The 22,528-nt window shown below is 45.0% G+C and overlaps 1 protein-coding gene across 2 annotated transcripts in view; it reads left to right on the top strand.

The window, feature by feature from the left end:
- PDE4B (phosphodiesterase 4B) overlaps positions 1-22,528 on the top strand; it is a 559,327-nt gene that overhangs the window by 169,979 nt on the left and 366,820 nt on the right. Inside the window, exon 1 of one of the 2 annotated variants that reach the window (XM_068239292.1) lies at positions 5,295-6,026. The exons of the other annotated variant lie outside the window; for it this stretch is intronic. Within the exon in view, the coding sequence (XP_068095393.1) occupies positions 5,788-6,026 (239 nt within the window). The 5' untranslated portion in view covers positions 5,295-5,787. Of the gene's footprint in view, positions 1-5,294; positions 6,027-22,528 lie in introns of those variants that run through there. 2 annotated transcript variants of the gene reach the window in all.

The raw sequence follows: 22,528 nt of genomic DNA, 5'->3' as shown, positions 1-22,528 counted from the left end.
CCGTCTTTTGGGAAGATCATCACTTTTATAAATATGACAATTAGCTGATCTGCAGCACTTTTCCGGTGATCAGCTGACCACTGTTTTAATTAGGCCTGCGAATCTATAATGGCGCTTTGAGTCCGCCAAGAGAAAAGCGCAACATAAATGTTCTGTGTCTGTGTATACTGGATGGCCTATGTTCTCTAGTGATCTCTGGAAGCCTTGAACACGCACTAGATGGTTGTTGACCAAGCTGGCTGGTTGGGACTTCTTTTTGCCGAGAATATAACTGGCAGCCGCGTTGCATCCCCCAGGAATCTGTCTTGGCTAAGCCCATTTTTTCTCTACTTAAGGTCCATACACATTCTAGATTAAAGTTGGCTGAGGTGGCTGATAACGACCTCCTCTGACCATGTTCCAGAGTGGACAGTGGCCGCCGCCAGGCCAGTGTTCCGCCAGGGGTAGCAGCTCAGCCAAAACGATGGCCAATACGTTTCTTCTCGCCTCTTGCCCTGCCTACTGCATGAAGTCAGATTCCCGCCGATCCTTCGTCCCCCCCCCCCCCCCCCCTCGTCTCCCTGCTTGGAAACAGCCCCGGCCCAGCGATTTCACTCGAGAGAACTGGTCCTGATCCCTGTCGGGGCAACATCAATCCAGCGTGTGTATGGGCCTTAAGCCACAGGGCCGGCGCTGCCATTGAGGCAAAGAGGGTAACTGCCTAGGGCCCGACCACTCCAGGGCCCCCATGCCACATGACCTCTCAGGTGGCCTCCCTCGACTGCTCCCCGTGGCCCCCGCATGTTCAGTAGCTCAGCTGCCTTGAAGTCTCTCACCTGTCTTGGTTGCTGCTCCATCCTGATCTCCGCCTTCAGCTGTGCTGCTGCCTCTTTATGCACGGAGCATGCACCCATAACATGCATCAGATGATGATGCTGGGCTGAAGATGGAGATTGGGATGGAGCAGCAGCCAGGACAGGTGAGAGACAGCTGAGCTACTGAACATGCAGGGGCCACGGGGAGCAGTTGGGGGAGGTTACCTTGGGGGCCTTCATAGGGAGGCCCAAGTTACTTTTTGCCCCAGGGCCCCCATGTGGCTTAAAATAGCCCTGTGAAGCCACCCCCTCATGGGCTTTCATACCTTCACCTCCGTCCATAGTGACCCACCTGTTCTGCACTTAACTGATCACGTTTCAGTCGCTGCGGGCAACAGTGTTAGTGCGCATGCGCACACCCTTCAGTACATCACCCTTCAGCGTATGCACACACCCTAATGCTAGGTACACACGATGTGTTGTTTGGGTCAAATTTTTATCAGATCGATTTTGATTTGATTTTCTGGTTGGTTTCCCGCTCGATTCTCATCTTTTCTTATCTTTTTCCATTTACTTCTATGAGAAATCGACCAGAAAAATGATCGAAAATTATATCGGACATGATGGAAATTGTCTATCGAACCATCTATCGAAAAAATGTATGGTGTGTACCTAGCTTAAGGCTTTATTACAACAGCCCCTGTGTCACAAGCTCACATCACTAGCTCCAGTATCTGGAATTGCGTTATCAACTCTGAATAGTCACACAGCTTGTGGATATCTTTGATGAGAGTTTAGACCATTTCAAGGGCAAGTTTATCTTGGAGGGAAAAGAGTTATTCCTGCAGGATACGTTTTATAATAATAAAAAAAAACAGTGCAGAAGGGGGAATATAAATATATATATTTTTTTTTCCTTTAGATGAAATAAATCAAATGTCAATTGCAGTGCACCGACAGTCATTTCTGATGTGGTTTGTTTCAGCATGAAACAAAAACAGTTTTGATTTATGGCAGAACTTCCATGGGATTTGCAGTGTCCCCATTTAAGAAAGGTCATTGGTTTGTTATTGTTTGCTGAAATCCCAGCAAATAAACAATTGTCATTCTCACAATCCAACCGGGAGGGAGGGAGTCATGTGACTCTTCCAAAGCAGCTGGTCACCGGACATGCGCTGTTTCTTGCTCTGCCTAGCACATACTGTAGCTGTAGAGGGGGCAATGCATAGGCTAGCCAATTCATGTCTACGGTATGTCAAATGGTGAATAAGGTAGTTTCAACCAAACATTTTCATTTGCTATTTTCGAAGATTTTTTTTACCATTAATGTGAGATTATTCTCCCAAAACTAAACATTCAATAACTGCTCTTAGTTACATTAAAGAACATTTGAAAGCATTCTCACACATTCCCTGCGTGTAAAACCCTTTTATTTTCACTGCAGGCAGCAGGAGAAGCTAGCTTATCTCTGGTCATCAGCAAGCATAATCATTGACAGCTGAAGCTCTGAGGCATGTGATTTCACCTTGCAACCCTCCCTCTGCTGAACAGACACATCACCCTGACAAAAGCTGAGTCACTTAAGCAGAAATGGAGGGCGGCAGAGTGAAGACATATGCCTCAGAGAGCTTCAGCTGGCAACGATTACATTTGCTGATGACCAGAGATAAGCAAGCTTCTCATGTTGTCTGTCGTGAAAATAAAGGTTTCTAAACACAAGGAATATTTGGTAATGTTTTCAAATGTTCTTTTATGCAACTAAAAGAAATTACTGAAAGTATAATCCCACTTTAACCAAATGGCTTCATGTGTTCATATTAGGCTACTTTCCATTTGACATGTTGTGGTGGGTTGTGTTGGACAAAATAATCGCATGGCAGACTGAATGCCAATATATTATAATGGTACATTTACAAGTCGTGTTAGCAGCGTGGTGCAACAGAAGCCTTTGGAATAACGTAAAGCATGTTGTGCAGTATCGAACGCTGTATATTATGTTATTGCCAAATAGGTAGTATCTTGCGTTATTGTCAAATAGGTATGCCTATATCCTTCTATTTCCATAGATTAACGTCCCACCAAAGCCAAAATTTAAGAGGGAAAATTCTCAATGAAATCACTTTGAGTAGTGTAAGTATTACCTTAAAGTATCCCTGAACTGCTTTATTCCAAACATACTTTAATGCTGTTTTATGCGTGGTGCTGTGACATAAGTCACAGCACCATTTTCCCTCTCAATCACCCCCCGCTCTGCTCAGTTGAAATATTTGACTGAGCAGAATGTCAATAATGGGCAGGGAGGAAGTGTCAGTACTTCCTCCTCTCTGTCCTTCCTTAGTTCCGCTCCCTCCACTCGGCGCTAATGGTTCCTATAGGCTGTTACTTTACACCGCCCGCTAGGGAGCTGCGCTGTGTGCGGTCTTGTGATAATTAAAGTTGGAACGATAGTGTACTAATTCAGCTATTAGCAAGAACTGCCGCAGTTCAAAAACTAATGTGAAAACAAATGTATTGATTGTGTATGGTGCGGCTGCATTTTCTGTAGGTATCTGCGATCCTGCATAAGGCTCCCTGCACACTGCAAATCCGTTTTCCGATTCCGATTCCGTTTCCGATTCCGATTCCGTTTCCGATTTTCCTTGAATACATTCAACAGAAAAACGGATCAAAAAACGCAGCATGCAGTTAAGATTAAAAATCTGAATCGGAATCGGATGTAAAAACAGATTAAAAATCTGAATCTGAATCTGATTTGCTTGCAGTGTGCAAGAGGCCTCATACTGAAAAAAACGCACCTAAAAGCGCACAAGAACTGTAAAATGTTTGCAGGAAATCTTCTGCACTTCCTGCACACACAGCGTGATCCCACCCGAATATACTGTATGTGTGCAGTTAGCCTGCTTACAAATGGGTACCCTCACGCAAGGTTGTCTGTGAGGACAAATGTTAAAGGACAACTGAATTGACATGTGAAGGCTGCCAGGTACAGACTAACCAGCAGGCTCATGGTGAACCAGAACTCATTGGAGTGTGTGAGGGGCTACAATGGTCCTAAAAGCCCCCTTACTAAAATACTAAGGAAAACAAGAGTTTGCTTTCTTAGAACAGAAAGAATTTGCGGTAATTCAGGTTGGAGTGAGCTTGAGATGTCTCCCAGAGCATTACTGCTGAATATATGCAAATTAACCATTGTTACCCTTAGAAGCTAAACACACCTCCAGAACCGCTGGAATGCAATGATGTGTCAGCTTGTTAATTTGTACAGAGCCAGAATAATCCAACATGTATACAGACTGTTTCGGAGGCTGCCATATGTGTTTCTTTTTAAACATTACCAGTTGCCTGGCAGCCCTGCTGATCTATTTGGCTGCAGTAGTGTCTGAATAAAGGTGGCCACACAGATTCCATTTTTTAAATATCTGTTCAATTCAAGAATTGCAATCAATTTTTCTGACTGATTGTAATGCTGGGAATACACGGGTCGATCCGGCGACCGATTAGCCGCCGGATCGACCCCAGCTGCGTCCCTGCTCGTGCGCGCGGATCGTTTGCCGCTCGTCCCCGCCGGCGTTTCGTTATCAGCGCTCGATTCCCTGCCATTGTCCGCCAGCGGGAGTCGAGCGGCATGATCGGGCCAGCTGAATATTATCAGCTGGCCGGATCATCTGGTCGATACACGGTACAGAAACGTACCGTGTATCCCCAGCATAACATTTCAAAAATATGAAGTGTACCACACACCTATGTTCAATTTTTCCCCAATTATGATAAAAATGATTGGAAACTCGTTTCCTTTCCTAGGGTGTGCATATTAATAAATGGACAATCTAACACACGCCATACAATCTTTAGAAACATTTGCAGTATTCTGGATTGATACAAATCGAAAAAAAATCGGGAAATCCGATCGGATTTTTCAGTTGAAAGAAAAAAATGCTTTCATTTTTTTCGGGAGATCTGATCATATTTATAGAATTGCCGTAAAATATGATCATTTTATTGTATCGTGTGTGGCCACCTTAACACCAGAAACAAGCACGCAGATAATCTTGTCAGATCTGACAATAATGTCAGAAACGCCTGATCTGTTGCATGCTTGTTCAGGGTCTGTGGCTGAAAGTATTAGAGGCAGAGGATCAGCAGGACAGCCAGGCAACTGGTATTACTTAACAGGAAATAAATACGGCAGCCTCCATCTACCTCTCACTTCAGTTGTCTTGTGACTGAACTTTAACCTCTGTGTGACCATGCATGTTCCAGGCGACATCAGGGTGAAGCAGGAGAGCAGATTGTTAGAGAGGGGTTAAATTTCACGTTCAGCAGCGACGGAAATCTTGCATGTAGCCGAGCGAGCTCTCAGATAAGCCCGGGCAACCTCAACTGTCAGAATTCATGTTCTCCAATGAGCAGTCAGAAGGTGGAGCCAGCGCTGTTTGGATTCAGCAGCTCAGCAAAATATTCTGAATGAAGATTCTATTTCATCCAGGGAAGCTGGCAAGTAGAGCCTATGGGACTGAAGGGCATCGTTTAGCAGGCAATTCATATTTTTTTTTCTTTCCTATTCATTCCCTCTTCCTTGTGTGAATGTGTGCTCAGTACTGCCATTCACAGCAATATTTTTTTTTATCTGCAAAGAAAAGGGCTCTCTCTCTCTGTGTGTGACCCAGAATGTACGAGGAATTTTTATCAGTCCTGCATGAGCTGGTGTTGAATGAATCCTCAGCCTGTCAGTAAGTGGCTTCCAGACAAAACCACAGCCGGGTATACAGCTGACACTACATCGCCAGGGAATTCAGGATCTACGCTGCTGCTTTCTTCCTCCCCGCGCGCTTCGGACCGCTACTTTGGTGTCCTTGTATGCCATTTGCTTGTCATTCTATTGCTGATATCCCCCCCACCCCACCCTCATCTGGGGACGCTCCATTGCTCTATCTAAATCCTCTCCGCAGTCAGTTTGGTGATTATGCCTCGGATCTGAACCAGCCTCTGAGATATGACATCGAAGGATTCTTCGAACGAGCTTTGCACTCCGGATTCCGATATTTACATCCGAACTTTTAAAGAACACATGCATCTGGAACTGGAACTGCCCAGGCATTCTGGGAAAAAGGGCAGCACTTCGCCCAAAATCTCCCCCCGGAGCTCGCCGCGGAACTCTCCATGCTTCTTCCGAAAGTTGCTGGTGAACAAGAGCATCCGCCAGCGCCGGCGCTTCACGGTGGCGCATACATGGTAAGCGGGCATCTTCCACTCTGGTTTTTGATAAAATAAAGGGGGGGGTCGTCTACCGCAGCCAATTAGGTTTCAGACGAAATAAGGAACAGGATTGCAGTGGAGGTCTGCTTCTCTATTGCGCCAGTTTGATTTACCTCCATTTGATGTGAGCCGAAACAAAAAAAGTACAAAAAAATTATAGCATATTTATTTTGAGCACCTCCCATTAATGGTACAATTTTTTCATCAGGTCTTCCACGGCACTTTTTCCAATAGGAAGAAATCGGAAGGTAATTATTGATTATTCCTATAAATGGGTCGATTAGGGCATCTTCTTTCTTCTTCTTTCTTCAGATACAATCATAGAATCCAACTTTCCTCACACACTGCACAGTTTTCTGTACAATCCTATCGTAAAAACTTCCTCAAAAGATCACATCTGATGAAAAAATTGTACCGTTAATGGACACCTCATGGAAGTGACAACAGATCAATGCCATTTACTATACCGTTTGTTATGGTTTTATGCTGGGAACACACGATGCAATTTCCCATCCGATTGACGGGTAATTGGACAGGAAATTGTATCGTGTGTACATGTCCAAACTGCTCCCGATCCATAAAGCTATCCATTTTCTGATTATTACTCTGCAAAATCGATCCCTTTCTCAATCACAAACAAATCGTACATGACAGAAATAATCGCCCGATTCCCGTTGCTTGGACAAGAAGTTGCAACGTGTATTCCCAGCATTGGAGTAGGAAAAGTCTTGTTAAAGGGATCTCCCGATACCGCTTAGTAATTCAGTCACAGAGCTGTGCTGTTTATAGTAGCACCTCTAAAGCTATTTAAAACCAACGGTGGTATGGACGAATTAAGCACATTAAAATATATAACCTGTAACACTACTTTTTTTTTTTAATGAAAAATATTTGCTATTAACATTAGTCCTTTTTTTTTTTGTTACTTCACTTTATTGACAAGAAGCTTATTTACTATTCCAGTGCAAGTAGCAAGGATAGTTTGCTCAGTGGGAAAATTCACAGCAGCCAATCCTATGACTGCTTTCATCCCAATAGAGGCCACAGAAAGAGGGGGACAATTTCTGATTCCATACCGTGGCCGGTTATGCCTCACCTGTTACTTTTATTAAATAAGACCGATTCTCGTTTCCATTGGCTGAAATCCTTAACCTCCAACGGAATGCAACAACTGAGACCTTAATATTGTTAGTCTGCAAACAAACCAAGCTTTTATTATGCTGATTACTATTAGGTGCAGCAGAGAACATTAAGCAATTATTCTTTACCCCCGAAACTCATTAGACACTGCAGCTATTTTTTTACACTGTGCTACGTAAGAGCCTTAAGACAATCAAAATGACTTCGGTATTCAAAAGAGGGGGGGGGGGGGGGGGGGAGAAATAATATTATGGAATTTCTAGGCACAGCTGCGTAAAGGGCAGGCAATGCACAAAACATGGTGATAATTGTCTGAGAGATGACAATGGACAGGGGTGGCTATGCTCTGTTGGAGGCTTGGGAGGAGTCTACAGATCAACAAATGTCAATATGTTTGTCCTGCTATTATCTGCCTGAGCCAGACGCCTGCCACCGTAGCCAACCAAAGCCAATCCTGTCTGTTCGATGCTGATAGCGTCGTTGTTGATAACTGCCTGTTTGGGGGGGGGGGGCTGCTGCAGCTGCATGCACAACAAGGGAGAGACTTCAATTCCACTGCCATCGTCACTGGCGTCTCATGACCTTATGTCAAGGTTAAAGTGGTACCCAGACTAGACTGGGTGATGCTGACTCCAGCCAGGGGTTCCAAATATTCCTAGTCCTATCACATCGCTGGATGCAGCCAGCTAGTGAGTTAAAATCAGACTGGCAGGGCTGTTTGGAACAGGGACTATAATATGCGTTCTTTGGAGCATAAAATAGGCCCGTCTTGCAGGAAGCAGTTAATTGGATACTGAAAATAACAATCTCAGTAGTGGCAGTGTGGAGATTTCAATCACGGCGGATCTAAATGCAGAACGACATAAAAGTAGGCTTATTCACTGGGGCTTTGCAGAGTGCTGGAACAGATAATGGCCAATCAGAAATCATTCAGGTAAACTGAAGCCTGACTGGTTGCCACGGGTGACTGCTCTTTGCACATCATCTTTTTGCTCTCATCACTGCCTTATTGAACAAGCCTGAGCTTCTTCAGGTGGTTACCCTGTTAGCTGATTTCGTTGGTAACGACTGAAAATACCAGAGCAGCCTGTTGTCTGAACAATCGTAGCATCTGTGAATTCTATTTCTGACTCATTCATTCGTTGTTTTTTTACTTGAGTAATTTATGCTTGAAGGATAATCTGTCCCATTTCTGCAGTTAACGCAACTGAATTAATTCACTTAATAGTAGTCATTATATATTTATAAAGCACCGGCAGTCCCCGGCGCTCTATAGCGGGCACAGAACCATCTATGGAATTTCCATAGAAAGTTCAGGGGGGCGTGGCGGCTGTACTATTATAGGAGATATCATGGTGGCCACACTTGCTATGCTTAAGGTGGACCTGAACTGAAAATAAAAAGTCAAAATAACCACACACAGGTCATACTTACCTCCCATGTAGTCTACTCCTCAATCTCTTTCTCCTCTCCTGCATCCTAATTGTCCACTGTGTTCAATGGAATTCTCCATCCTCCATTTTAAAAATGGCCATAACCTAATAACGGCTTCCTGGTGAGCACGCTGTTAAACTGTAATATCACCCACGTGAGCCACAGGGAAACATGGACATTACCTTGCACATTGAGTTGTAACTGAAAGCAGCTGATATAAAACTGACAGCAACTGATATATTTCAGTTCTGACAAAATATTGTCAGAACTGGAAGGGATCACTGTAAGAAGAAAATGGTGAGCTTCTGAGAGGAACTGATGGTGAGGTTAGTATGTAATATTCATTTGCAGTTACGTTATGTGTTTATTTTAAATAATTTTGCTCAGTTCCGATTCCCTTTAAGGTGGACCTGACCACTTGCGCAGCATAGAGAAATGCACCCTGTATGTATTTAGAGAGTTTAGCCTCTCTAATTCCATCTCAGCTGTGACTAATCACAATTTGTTATTTGATCTCAGCTGAGTCAGCTGGCTGCCATGGCAGAGCAGCTAATTGGTAAACACAGGATGTTAACAATATGTATGCTTCTGCTTCTGCTAAATGCAGGATTTGTATCAGCCTTAACAAAAATGTTTTTCTTTAGGCTGCTTTCACAGTGGGACGTTACAGGCGCACGTTAGTGCAGCCTGTAACGCAGCCCAACTCACAGCAATGAAAACTAAATGGGCTGTTCACAGTGCCCACGTTGCGTTGGAGTATAACGCAGCACGGTAAAGGAAAGTGCAGCGTGCTGTGCGTTATACTCGTATTTGGCTGCGTTAGAATGTTTGCACATGCTCAGTAATGTTTGGTGTTTTTTTTTTTAAATGTGCTGCATGCGTTCGTTCGATCAGTATGTGTCAAAAAGTATGCATGAAGTAAGCATCAAGAGACTCATAACGCAGTTCAATGTAACGTCCAACTTCAAAGCTAACATGCGTTGCGTTAGGGGCACGTTATGTGACCTTAACGTTGCATCAAACACAACGTCTTAGTGTAAAAGATCCCTGAAGGTTATTATGCTGTTGCTTATCTTTTACAGCCGAGAGAAAGTTCTGAGCTCAGGTCTGCTTCGAAGGGAACTTGAAGTGAGAAGTATATGGAGGCTGCCATGTTTAGCTTTGAAAACAATACCAGTTGCTTGGTCTATTTGGCTGCAGTAGTGTCTGAATCACACCAGAAACAAGCATGCAGCTAATCTTGTCAGATCTGAAACTAATGTCAGTAACACCTGATCTGCTCCATGCTTGTTCGGGGTCTATGGCTAAGGGCTCGTTTCCACTAGTGCGGCGGGCGTCTCGCAGACGCACGCCGGCACTGAGCGGGTGGGCGGGATTGCAGGCGAATCCCATGAGCCCTGCCATGCACGGCTATGGGATTCGCAGCCTCCGCCGCAAATTCTGCGGGGGGGTTTCGGCCGAATCGCTCCCGCAAGTGATTCGGCCGCGGCGCCGTTATCCCCTATGGCAGAGTTTCCCCGTGCGATTCATGTGCGGGGAAACTCTGCGGAATCGCGGCGGAAACCGCGATAGTGGAAACGGGCCCTAATAGTGTTGGAGGCAGAGGATCGGCACAACTGACAGGCAAACGGTATTGCTTAAAAGGAAATAGATATAGCAGCTTCCATATACCTCTAAGTTGGTGGAGCATGGTGGCTGCACTGTTATAGGTGGATCATAATGTGACTCAATGGCCATGTAACTGCACTGTTACCTTGATAGCCACACTTCTTATGTGGAGTATTATGGTAGCCTCACTGGTTATATATAGTGGCTGCACTGTTATAAGGGGGAACTTGTTAGCCACACTGGTTATGCATAGTGGTTGCACTGTTATGGGGGGGATCTTGCTAGCCACACTGGTTATGCATAGTGGCTGCACTGTTATGGGGGGGGATCCTGCTAGCCACGCTGGTTATTCATGGTGGCTGCACTGTTATAGGGGGATCTTGCTAGCCACACTGGTTATTCATGGTGGCTGCACTGTTATAGTGGGATCTTGCTAGCCACGCTGGTTATTCATGGTGGCTGCACTGTTATAGTGGGATCTTGCTAGCCACGCTGGTTATGCATGGTGGCTGCACTGTTATAGGGGGATCTTGCTAGCCACGCTGGTTATTCATGGTGGCTGCACTGTTATAGTGGGATCTTGCTAGCCACGCTGGTTATGCATGGTGGCTGCACTGTTATAGGGGGATCTTGCTAGTCACGCTGGTTATGCATAGTGGCTGCACTGTTATGGGGGGGGGATCCTGCTAGCCACGCTGGTTATTCATGGTGGCTGCACTGTTATAGGGGGATCTTGCTAGCCACACTGGTTATGCATGGTGGCTGCACTGTTATAGGGGGATCTTGCTAGCCACACTGGTTATGCATAGTGGCTGCACTGTTATAGGGGGATCTTGCTAGCCACACTGGTTATGCATGGTGGCTGCACTGTTATAGGGGGATCTTGCTAGTCATGCTGGTTATGCAAGGTGGCTGCACTGTTATAGGGGGATCTTGCTAGTCACGCTGGTTATGCATAGTGGCTGCACTGTTATAGGGGGATCTTGCTAGCCACATTGGTTATGCATGATGGCTGCACTGTTATAGGGGTATCTTGCTAGCCACACTGGTTATGCATAGTGGCTGCGCTGTTATAGGGGGATCTTGCTAGTCATGCTGGTTATGCAAGGTGGCTGCACTGTTATAGGGGGATCTTGCTAGTCACGCTGGTTATGCATGGTGGCTGCACTGTTATAGGGGGATCTTGCTAGCCACATTGGTTATGCATGATGGCTGCACTGTTATAGGGGTATCTTGCTAGCCACACTGGTTATGCATGGTGGCTGCACTGTTATAGTGGGATCTTGCAAGCCACTCTGGTCATGCATAGTGGCTGCACTGTTATAGTGGTATCTTGCTAGCCACACTGGTCATGCATAGTGGCTGCACTGTTATAGTGGTATCTTGCTAGCCACACTGGTCATGCATAGTGGCTGCACTGTTAGGCCTGGTGCACACCAAAATCCGCTAGCAGATCCGCAAAATGCTAGCAGATTTTAAAATGCTTTTTCTTCTTTTTCTGTAGCGTTTCAGCTAGCATTTTGCGGTTTTGTGTAGCGGTTTTGGTGTAGTAGATTTCATGTATTGTTACAGTAAATCTGTTACTGAACAGCTACTGTAACAAAAACCGCCTGGCAAACCGCTCTTAAAGAGAACCCGAGGAGTGTTTAAAGAATGTTATCTGCATACAGAGGCTGGATCTGCCTATACAGCCCAGCCTCTGTTGCTATCCCAAACCCCACTAAGGTCCCCCTGCACTCTGCAATCCCTCATAAATCACAGCCATGCTGTGAGGCTGTGTTTACATCTGTAGTGTCAGTCTCAGCTGCTCCCTCGCCTCCTGCATAGCTCCGGTCCCTGCCCCTGTCCCTTCCCTCCAATCAGCAGGGAGGGAAGGGATGCAGGTGGGGACTGGAGTTCTGCAGGAGGCGGGGAGAGCAGCAGACTGACACTATAGAGATAAACACAGCCAGCTCTGACAAGCTGTGTGTCACCAGCGTGGCTGTGATTTATGAGGGATTGCAGAGTGCAGGGGGACCTTGGGGGGTTTGGGATAGCAACAGAGGCTGGGCTGTATAGGCAGATCCAGCCTCTGTAAGCAGATAATATTCTTCAAACCCACCTCGGGTTCTCTTTAAGTGCCATTTTTCAGAGCGGTTTGCGTTTTTCCTATACTTAACCTTGAGGCAGAAACGCCTCCGCAATCCAAAATCTGCAGCAGCCCGGGATTATGCGTTTCTGCAAAACGCCTCCCGCTCTGGTGTGCACCAGCCCATTGAAATACATTACCCAAGCGTATCCGCACCCGCATGCGGATCGCAAACCGTAGCCGAAACGCTCTGGTGTGCACTAGGCCTTATAGGGGTATCTTGCTAGCCACACTGGTTATGCATGGTGGCTGCACTGTTATAGTGGGATCTTGCTAGCCACACTGGTTATGCATGGTGGCTGCACTGTTATAGGGGGATCTTGCTAGCCACACTGGTTATGCATAGTGGCTGCACTGTTATAGTGGGATCTTGCTATTCACGCTGGTTATGCATAGTGGCTGCACTGTTATAGTGGGATCTTGCTAGCCACACTGGTTATGCATAGTGGCTGCACTGTTATAGTGGGATCTTGCTAGTCACGCTGCTTATGCATAGTGGCTGCACTGTTATAGTGGGATCTTGCTAGCCACACTGGTTATGCATAGTAACTGCACTGTTATAGTGGGATCTTGCTAGCCACACTGGTTATGCTTGGTGGCTGCACTGTTATAGTGGGATCTTGCTAGCCACACTGGTTATGCATGGTGGCTGCACTGTTATAGGGGGATCTTGCTAGCCACACTGGTTATGCATAGTGGCTGCACTGTTGTGGGGGATCTTGCTAGCCACACTGGTTATGCATAGTGGCTGCACTGTTGTGGGGGATCTTGCTAGCCACACTGGTTATGCATAGTGGCTGCACTGTTGTGGGGGATCTTGCTAGCCACACTGGTTATGCATAGTGGCTGCACTGTTGTGGGGGATCTTGCTAGTCACGCTGGTTATGCATAGTGGCTGCACTGTTGTGGGGGATCTTGCTAGTCACGCTGGTTATGCATAGTGGCTGCACTGTTGTGGGGGATCTTGCTAGCCACACTGGTTATGCATAGTGGCTGCACTGTTGTGGGGGATCTTGCTAGTCACGCTGGTTATGCATAGTGGCTGCACTGTTGTGGGGGATCTTGCTAGTCACGCTGGTTATGCTTGGGTGGTGGGGCATGGGGGCTATAGAGGATCATGGTGTGACTTGATGGCCATGCAACTGCACGGTTATGGAGGAATCCGGATGGCCACACTTATTATGGGGGGAGGCATGGTGGCTGCACTGCTATTTTGAAGGGTATTATGGTGGCCACACTGGTGATATGACCTCTGGCAGATGGTGAAGGGTAAATGGATATGAATAAGGGGGTGGGGGAGGGGGCTAATCTAGTTTCTTCTGGTGCCAGGATTTGTTGGTACACTGATCTGGGCATCGCCTTACCTCACATTCTAAAACATGTGCTTTCCTCACATTACAAAAATATACTGTCAAGGTGCCCATACATCTACCGATTTTGTGGCCTGATTGACCATCTGACTCCGTAATATTACCAAATTGGATGAAAATCTGTGCTGCAACTTGCCCAGGCGTTACGTGATTTGATTGGATTGGACATGCTGGAAAGATCTATGTTGAAAGTAGTCCATTGGGTAATGGCATTTGATAGAGCTACGGCAAACAAGCAAGACAGTCCCTCAGCTGCTGTCCCTCAGGAGTACATAATCCCCAGTGGTGCCCTAATTGTGCAAAATCTCACCTGTCCCGCTGCTGCGACTCCCGCCTCCTCCATCGTCGCCCTCGTGTGGCACCAGGCTTGCGTGAGACATCGCATGTGCCACTTGATATGCCACAGGGGATGACACGAAGGAGGCAGGGAGTGTTGAACTCTATCAGGAATTGAGTTTATGAGCAGCAAACAGATCTCTCTATGATCAGATTTGAACCAGTCTCTTGCTCGATGTGCCCATATATTGCTAGATGCATGGGCAACTTTTGGTTATTTGGTTAGGAACATATGACCATGGCCAGGACATGTGACTATGGCAGGGGCATTAGATTGTCAGCTCCTCTGAGGTACAGTTAGTGACCTGAATTATTCAGAGTATTCTGTAAAGTGCTGTGGAAAATGCCAGCACTATATTAATGCATAATAACATTAATCTCTGAATCACCCATATCCAGAGCAGAGGCCTACAGAAGCCTCATTATGCAGACTCACAGATGACCTACGGCCCAGAAACCTGCAAATTAAAAATCATGCTGCCCGAAACCGCTCTGTATTTTGGCAAAAGCACAAACCTCTATCCTAGATAGGTAGACAAAAAAATCTGCAAATGAAAATGACTCTGATATCAGTTTTAAGATTGGAATGACTGTTTCATGTCACGGGTGGGGTGGTGACTGAGGATCTGCTGTCAGTGCAGCCCACACACTTTCTGGGCTGCTTCTTAATGGGGTGTGATTAAGATCTCCCCAGGCCAGAGTGTGGTTATATTTAGCCCGGGGATCACATTAAAAACCTGTGATTTGCGTAAAACAGTTGGCGGAAACCACTTCCGACACCGACTGCTAAATTACTAGTATCTGATCCCAGGCAATATCTGATGGTACTGGCTGTTACTTAAAAAGGAGCTGTAAGGGCTTGTTTGCACTAAGAGCGATTTTGCTCTTTTTTAAGCGCTGGCGATTTTAAAAATTGCCTTAAAAGCGCTTGTGGAATCATGTGTTCTCACATGAGCGATGAGCTTTCTATTGAATCGCAAACGCGGCTCCTGCACCATTTTCTGAGCTTTTGTGATTCAATAAAAAGTATAGGGAAATCGCAAAGTGCTTGAAAAAGCGCTTTAAATTGCAATTTCCCGAGCACTTTTATTAATAAATACATTGTATTTACTCATTTCTGGTCCAGAGTTCACTTCCTGACTGACAGGAAGTGCTAAAATCATTGCTTAACAGCGCTGCCTAAATCGCCAGCGCTTGCAATAGCGCTGGTGATTTATAATGTGAACAAGGCCTAACCACGGATTGAACTTCATTCCAATCAGTAGCCAATACCCTCTTTTTCCCATGAGAAAACTTTACCTTTTCTCTAGTAGATCATCGGGGTGAAGGGGGGGGTGTGTATGTGGCTTACATTGTGGTGAAACCCCTCCCACAGTGTGATGTCATGGCCATAGTCCTGACAGTTTGCTGCCTGTGAACCTCGTTGTATTGTGGGAAATTCTGGAAATGTTGGAATGGCTTTGTCCAGCAATCAAGCAAGCAAAATCTCCCCCCTGTGCATAGACTATTGTATCATTAGTGGACACCTTAAAGGTGGCCATACACATTTAGATTGTCACAGAATGTGGCAAACAGACCAATCCCTCTCTGATCAGATTCAGATCAGAAATGAATCCCCCTTACACTGCACACAGATTTTCAGTAGATTTCATCACGACAGTATGAATAATGGGTTGAATTGCAGCGTTGCACTGTTCTTTTCTTCTGTGGGCTGTCGATCTACCGCGGCTCCCCTGCAGTGTCCAATTGAATGCTGAAATTTACTGTCTGGTCTGATAGTAATTTCGATAAACTTTTGCTGCTGATTGATCGAAATTATGATCAATGCATGACAATGCATTATGAGCAATGCATCACAGGTAAGCGACAGATTCAATCAAATAGAGGCAGGTATTAAGACACCTTTCAGCATGACTATGAGGACCTGTAAAGCTGAATACTCGCCTGACGATGGATCAGGGAACCTCACAATGACGCCTTCCGACAAACAAGGCTCCCCGATCCATCTTCCTGCCTGCGGGAACAAGCGACGTCACACCACTGGCACACAATAGGTGTGAACGAGAGTTCAAACGATCCGCCATGACCGTCATTATCCCTGCGCATTGCAAAGCGTCGTTCGCCTAATCACGTACTCGTACCCACCTTGGGAGACTGCGGAAATGGTCGTTCAAAAAATCACCAGTTGTCGGAAGAATTGTGAGGTGGGTATGAGTCTTTAGAGGCAAAAAGGTAAATATAAGCAAGATTGCTGTGTTTCAAGCCATCATTAACTGCAATGCAAGATCCGGGATCTGCTAAACAGACCATTTGGTACAACCCATGTGCTTCTGCACACCGACACAGACTGCTGGAATACTTTGCAATGCCATACTGACTAGGGGCTTGATTCACTAAGAAAAATAGCATGCCTTATATAACATGCCTTATCAGAGTAGCATAGGGAACACTACAAACTTATGCCTCCTAATTGGCAATGAGGAGAGCTCCACTCGTACTGCCCTGAGCCCCTGTGGGTCCAATCACTTTAAAGGACATTATCCCCGCACTTTGATTGGCCCAATAGGCCTGTCAAGTTTCCTGTCAAGTTACAGGCAGCCTATTGGACCAATCAGTGTGGGGATAATGTCCTTTAGGGTCCCTGCACACTGCAAATCCATTTTGCGATTCCGATTTGCAATTCGTTTTTCTGTTGATTGCATTCAGGGAAAATTGGGAGGAAAAAACGCAGCATGCAGTAATGATTAAAAATCAGAATCGGATGTAAAAACCGATTAAAAATCGGAATCGTGTGCAGGGAGCCGTAAAGTGATTGGACCCGCAGGGGCTCAGGGCAGGACGAGTGGAGCTCTCGTCATTGCCAATTAGCAGGCATAAGTTCATAGTGTTCCCTATGCTATTCTGATAATGCGTGTTAACTCTGATAAGGCATGCTATTTGTATTAGTGAATCAAGCCCTTCTACGCGATATTCTGCAGCCTTAGTGATGACCTAAACAACCCCCAACATCCATCATTATTCCTCCAATAGTTTGCTGTGGTTTTAAATTGCGCTCCATGCCATCGCTGTTTGGTAAAGGAGAGCAGTTCAGGCTAAAGAAAAGAGGGGTGTCCTCATTCACATTTGCCTGGAGAAGTGAGATATAAATACATCCGAGCTTAGAAATCTGGCATTGTTATTTTTCCTGCTGTTGATGCCTATGAAGTAAAACAGGTTCAGAGGATGAGCCTGCGCTCTGGCAGTGCAGATGACAGACAGGAGCCGCGTCATACCGAAAGAACCTCAACATTTTTTGTCTCGCTGCTGGCTGAGTGCGCTCGTGCTGAACAAATCTGCCAATCCAGCCACCTGTGTACCGAGCTGAGGCTGCACAAGAGCCCAGGTTTCGGGTCTCATTCGCTAAGTCAAAGGATCACACAGAGGGATCCGTCAGCTTAGTTCACGTCGGGTCTGCTAGAGGCTGCTTGATGGGCGCTGTGAGGGTGGCGTGCCGAGAGCTGCAGACTGACACGGCTCTCTGCACATCCGGAGCTCCCATTGGCTTCATTGAAATGAACAGGGAATTGTGTGCATGTGCTTACCTTTCCTTTAAAGCGGATCTGAACACATAATTTCCTCTCTGCTCTAAAAGATAAGCAACAGCATAATAACCTTTTAAAGAAAAACATTTCTTTGTTACAGCTGATACAAACCCTGAGGCTAAGTTCACAGTGGAACGTTAAAGTCGCACGTTAAAACAGCATTTAACGCAGAATAACTCACTGCAATGAAAAATCAATGCCCCATTCACAGTGCACACGTTATGTTAGTGACTAACGCTGCATGTTAAGTGGAAGTGCTGCATGCTGTGCGTTATACACGTTATTAGCTGCGTTGGATTGTTTGCACATGCTCAGTAATGACTTGGATGCATACTTTTCATTGCCTGTATTTTTTACTGTATCTGCTGTATGCGACGGTAACGCTGCGTTGCCACTTTTTGGGCGCGTTGTGTTGTAAGCTTGCGGTGCGACTTTAACGTGGCATCAAAACGCAACGTCCCACTGTGAATCTAGCCTCAAATATACAGTGTCTACTTCCTGCTTTCATAGAAGCGGACATAGGGTTAACATTCTATGTTTACAAATTAGCTGCTCAGTACAGGCAGGCAGCTGACACAGCTGAGAGATCAAATTACAGTTGTGATTAGTCACAGATGAGAGGGAATTAGACAGGCTAAATTCTCTAAATAAATACAGGGTGCATTTCTCTAGAGGTGAAACGTGAACAATTAGAATATCATGCAAAAGACCATTTATTGCAGTAATTCAATGTAAAAGATGAAACTAATATATGAAATAGGAACACTTTGAGCCTAGAATATTGAACCTTTTCACAATATTCGAATGATCTGAGATTTTGATTTTGGGGTTTTCATAAGCTGTAAGCCATAATCATCAACATTATATAATAAAACATAAAGGCTTGAAATATCTCAATTTGCATGTAATGAGTCTATTTGATATATTAGTTACACCTTTTAAGTTGAAATATTAAAATAAATGGTCTTTTGCATGATATTCTAATTTTTCCTATTTCACCTGTATGTTTTCCTTCTGTCTTGTGCAAGAGTTTATTTCCACTTTAACCCTCACTATAAAAACATCTCAAACTTTATTAATTCCTAAACCCACCATGCAGGTTGCGTGGCCAAGATGGTGGAGCCAGCAAACATGCGGCTCTGCACCCAGACCAATGTCGGTCCAAATAGCATGTAACACTAGGGAGATACCTTACAAGGAAGGGGGTGAGGCATTCTTCTTCCCTTTTCAAGCATGCTAACAAGAAAGTTCCTTCCCATCTCCATGAGCCCTCCCAAATAAGATGGGGGGGGGGGGGGGTATTATGATGATGGGGACTAGTAGCGCTAGTTGGTCACCTTCTTAAAGTGTAACTGTCGGGCATAAAATAAAAAAAAATCAATTTTTTTTATCTGGTAAACAAGTACAGTAATAAGAATGCTAACAGGCAATCCAAAAGTTAAAATCACTATTACTTTTCTTGTTGATAAATTCCCCAGTTTATCTGCCTCTAATTTGGTACATTGCCGAACAAAGGAAGTTGCAGGGCATGCTAGGTTTTCTTTTTTTGCTTCTTTACTTTGCTCTCAGACTTAACTAATGCGGCCTGATTGGCTGAACCCCCCCCCCCCCCTCTTCCCCCTCCCCCCGTTTTCCTCTGCCACACCTCTGTTCCTCTCTGACTTCCCAATATTTCTCATGCTGAGACAATGCACTTTCTATTGCAGAGCTGAGTGGGAGTGCCTGAAGAGGAGGGCGGGCAATGCGTACACAACCAGGCATAGGAAAGTAAGGGAGGAAATGACATGGGGATTGGCTTCAAGATGGATACAGTTAAAATGGAGAATCCTAAGGACTTTCTCTTTTTTTTTTTTTTTTTACTATAGAAAAAATCACTATAATCAAAACGTGGACATTACAATACATATGTTATGTGAGTAGAGCAAGTATTTATCTACTTATATATGTAAGGTTTTTTTCTGAGATAGTGTGAACGACAGCTCCTTTTTACAACCAAACAGCCACCACCACTCAGGTTAATAGCTAAGTATTGTTTTCACAATATCAGCGTGTTATGTGCTTTTAATCCTTTATGGTAAATACATACCGGAGTGGCTTTATTGGGGTATACCTAGATGGGACTGAGCTGTCGGTCCTTAGCATTGAGACAGGAATGCATTGCGTTTGTAAAGGAGGATTTGCTGTCCACACCCCCCTTCCCCAGACCCCCCCCCCCCCCACACACACACACACACCCCGGGTATATCCTGTGCGATGGTTTTGTTCAAGGGTTGGCACCTTCTTCCTGGCTCTCCAACCGGCATGGTCCGAGGGGTGATAAGGCATTTAAGTGAACCTTTAGTGCAAATAAACTGATGACATAAATAATTGTATCTATGCTCCTATTCCTAAAAATGACTGTTAGATATCCCACAGTTTTATGTAGAGTTTTTTTGTCTCAGCTCAATGACACAGTGTTTCCTGTGACTCAGAGCTAACGTTTATAAACTATTGACCTTTTTTTAATCTCCCCTGTTCTCTGCCAGGAAAGTGTTTAATCCTGTATTTTTTATCAGTGAGGGATGCTGTAATCCGACTTGGTCCCGACTGGAGAGAAACTGTCTTGCATTGCTAAATATTAACTTTTTCAGGCGGAGAAACAAGAAAAGGAACATAACATATGTATTTGTATGTTATGCACTGTACATACACATGTCTAGCTCATCATGTTACATGTCACTTAAGGGTTCCCTTTAAGGGGAGGGGGTGGCACACTTTAAGCAAATAAAAAAATTAAAATATTTAAATATGTGAGTTTTTGGTACTTGCACTGATGCTTTATAATTTTCCATGATTCACAATCAAAAATAAGCACTGCCAGTCATTTGTTGGCAAACACTGCAGCTGTCGCTTGGACCATAAAGTTCTCTAATAAAAGCTTTGGAATATTATAGTGGATTCCGAAAGTGACAGCCGGGATCACCTGCAGGCATGGTGGTCATTTCAGTGATTCTGAAAACCGACTTCTCAGTCTATTGTGGATCACCGCCGCTCACTGCTTCTCTCCCTCTTCATGCAGGTTACGTGAATCGGGATCGCTGTGTTTACTAGACTAGATTACCGCCGTCATCCCTTATATTCACTGATGGCCTGACATAAACTATTCTGCCGAGAATGTGCTGTCAGACTAGTGTTGCTGCGAATCTAGGATAGCTTTTAGAATTCTGTCCACGTCCCTCAGCTCAGACTCGTCAGCATGACTTGCAAATCAAATCCGTTCAGTGATGTCAAAGAGCTGGTCCACCCAAAAAGTACCGTCACCAAATCGGAACTAGAAGGCTGAGCTGGTTGATGTTATCCTAAAACATCAGCATTTATCTGGAGCATTTTATGAACAGGAAGGGGGGGGGGGTGTAGTCTTCAGTAGTATTCAGCCCCCTTGAAGTTTTCCACATTTTGTCACATTAGTGCCACAAACATGAATCAATTTTATTGGAAGTCCACGTGAAAGACCAATACAAAGTGGTGTACACGTGAGAAGTGGAACGAAAATCATACATGATTCCAAACATTTTTTACAAATAAATAACTGCAAAGTGGGGTGTGCATAATTATTCAGCCCCCTGAGTCAATACTTTGTAGAACCACCTTTTGCTGCAATTACAGCTGCCAGTCTTTTAGGGTATCTCTCTACTAGCTTTGCACATCTAGAGACTGAAATCCTTGCCCATTCTTCTTTGCAAAACAGCTCCAGCTCAGTCAGATTAGATGCACAGCGTTTGTGAACAGCAGTTTTCAGATCTTGCCACAGATTCTCGATTGGATTTAGATCTGGATTTTGACTTGGCCATTCTAACACCTAGATATGTTTTGTTTTAAACCATTCCATTGTTGCCCTGGCTTTATGTTTAGGGTCGTTGTCCTGCTGGAAGGTCCAACCTCCGCCCCAGTCTCAAGTCTTTTGCAGACTCCAATTGGTTTTCTTCCAAGATTGCCCTGTATTTGGCTCTTTCTATCTTCCCATCAACTCTGACCAGCTTCCCTGTCCCTGCTGAAGAGCACCCCCAGAGCATGATGCTGCCACCACCATATTTGACAGTGGGGCTGGTGTGTTCAGAGTGATGTGCAGTGTTAGTTTTCCGCCACACATAGCGTTTTGCATTTTGGCCAAAAAGTTCCATTTTGGTCTCATCTGACCAGAGCACCTTCTTCCACATGGTTGCTGTGTCCGCCACATGGCTTGTGGCACACTGCAAACGGGACTTCTTATGCTTTTCTGTTAACAATGGCGTTCTTCTTGCCACTCTTCCACAAAGGCCAACTTTGTGCAGTGCACGACTAATAGTTGTCCTGTGGACAGATTCCCCCACCTGAGCTGTAGATCTCTGCAGCTCATCCAGAGTCACCATGGGCTTTTTGACTGCATTTCTGATCAGTGCTCTCCTTGTTCGGCCTGTGAGTTTAGGTGGATGGCCTTGTCTTGGTATGTTTACAGTTGTGCCATACTCCTTCCATTTCTGAATGATCGCTTGTGGGATGTTCAAGGCTTTGAAAATCGTTTTGTAGCCTAAGCCTGCTTTAAATTTCTCAATAACTTGATCCCTGACCTGTCTGGGGTGTTCTTTGGACTTCATGGTGTTGTTGCTCCCAATATTCTCTTAGACAACCTCTGAGGCCCTCACAGAGCAGCTGTATTTGTACTGACATTAGATTACACACAGGTGCACTCTATATAGTCATTAGCACTCATCATGCAATGTCTATGGGCAACTGACTGCACTCAGACCAAAGGGGCTGAATAATTACGCACACCCCACTTTGCAGTTATTTAATTGTAAAAAATGTGGAATTCATGGAATTCCAATAAAATTCATTCATGTTTGTGGCAGTAATGTGATAAAA

The sequence above is a fragment of the Hyperolius riggenbachi genome, chromosome 6 (assembly GCF_040937935.1).
Source record: "Hyperolius riggenbachi isolate aHypRig1 chromosome 6, aHypRig1.pri, whole genome shotgun sequence".
Classification (NCBI taxonomy): Eukaryota; Metazoa; Chordata; class Amphibia; order Anura; family Hyperoliidae; genus Hyperolius; species Hyperolius riggenbachi.
Note: the sequence above shows the minus strand (reverse complement) of the source record. Positions and strands in the feature narration are given on the sequence as shown.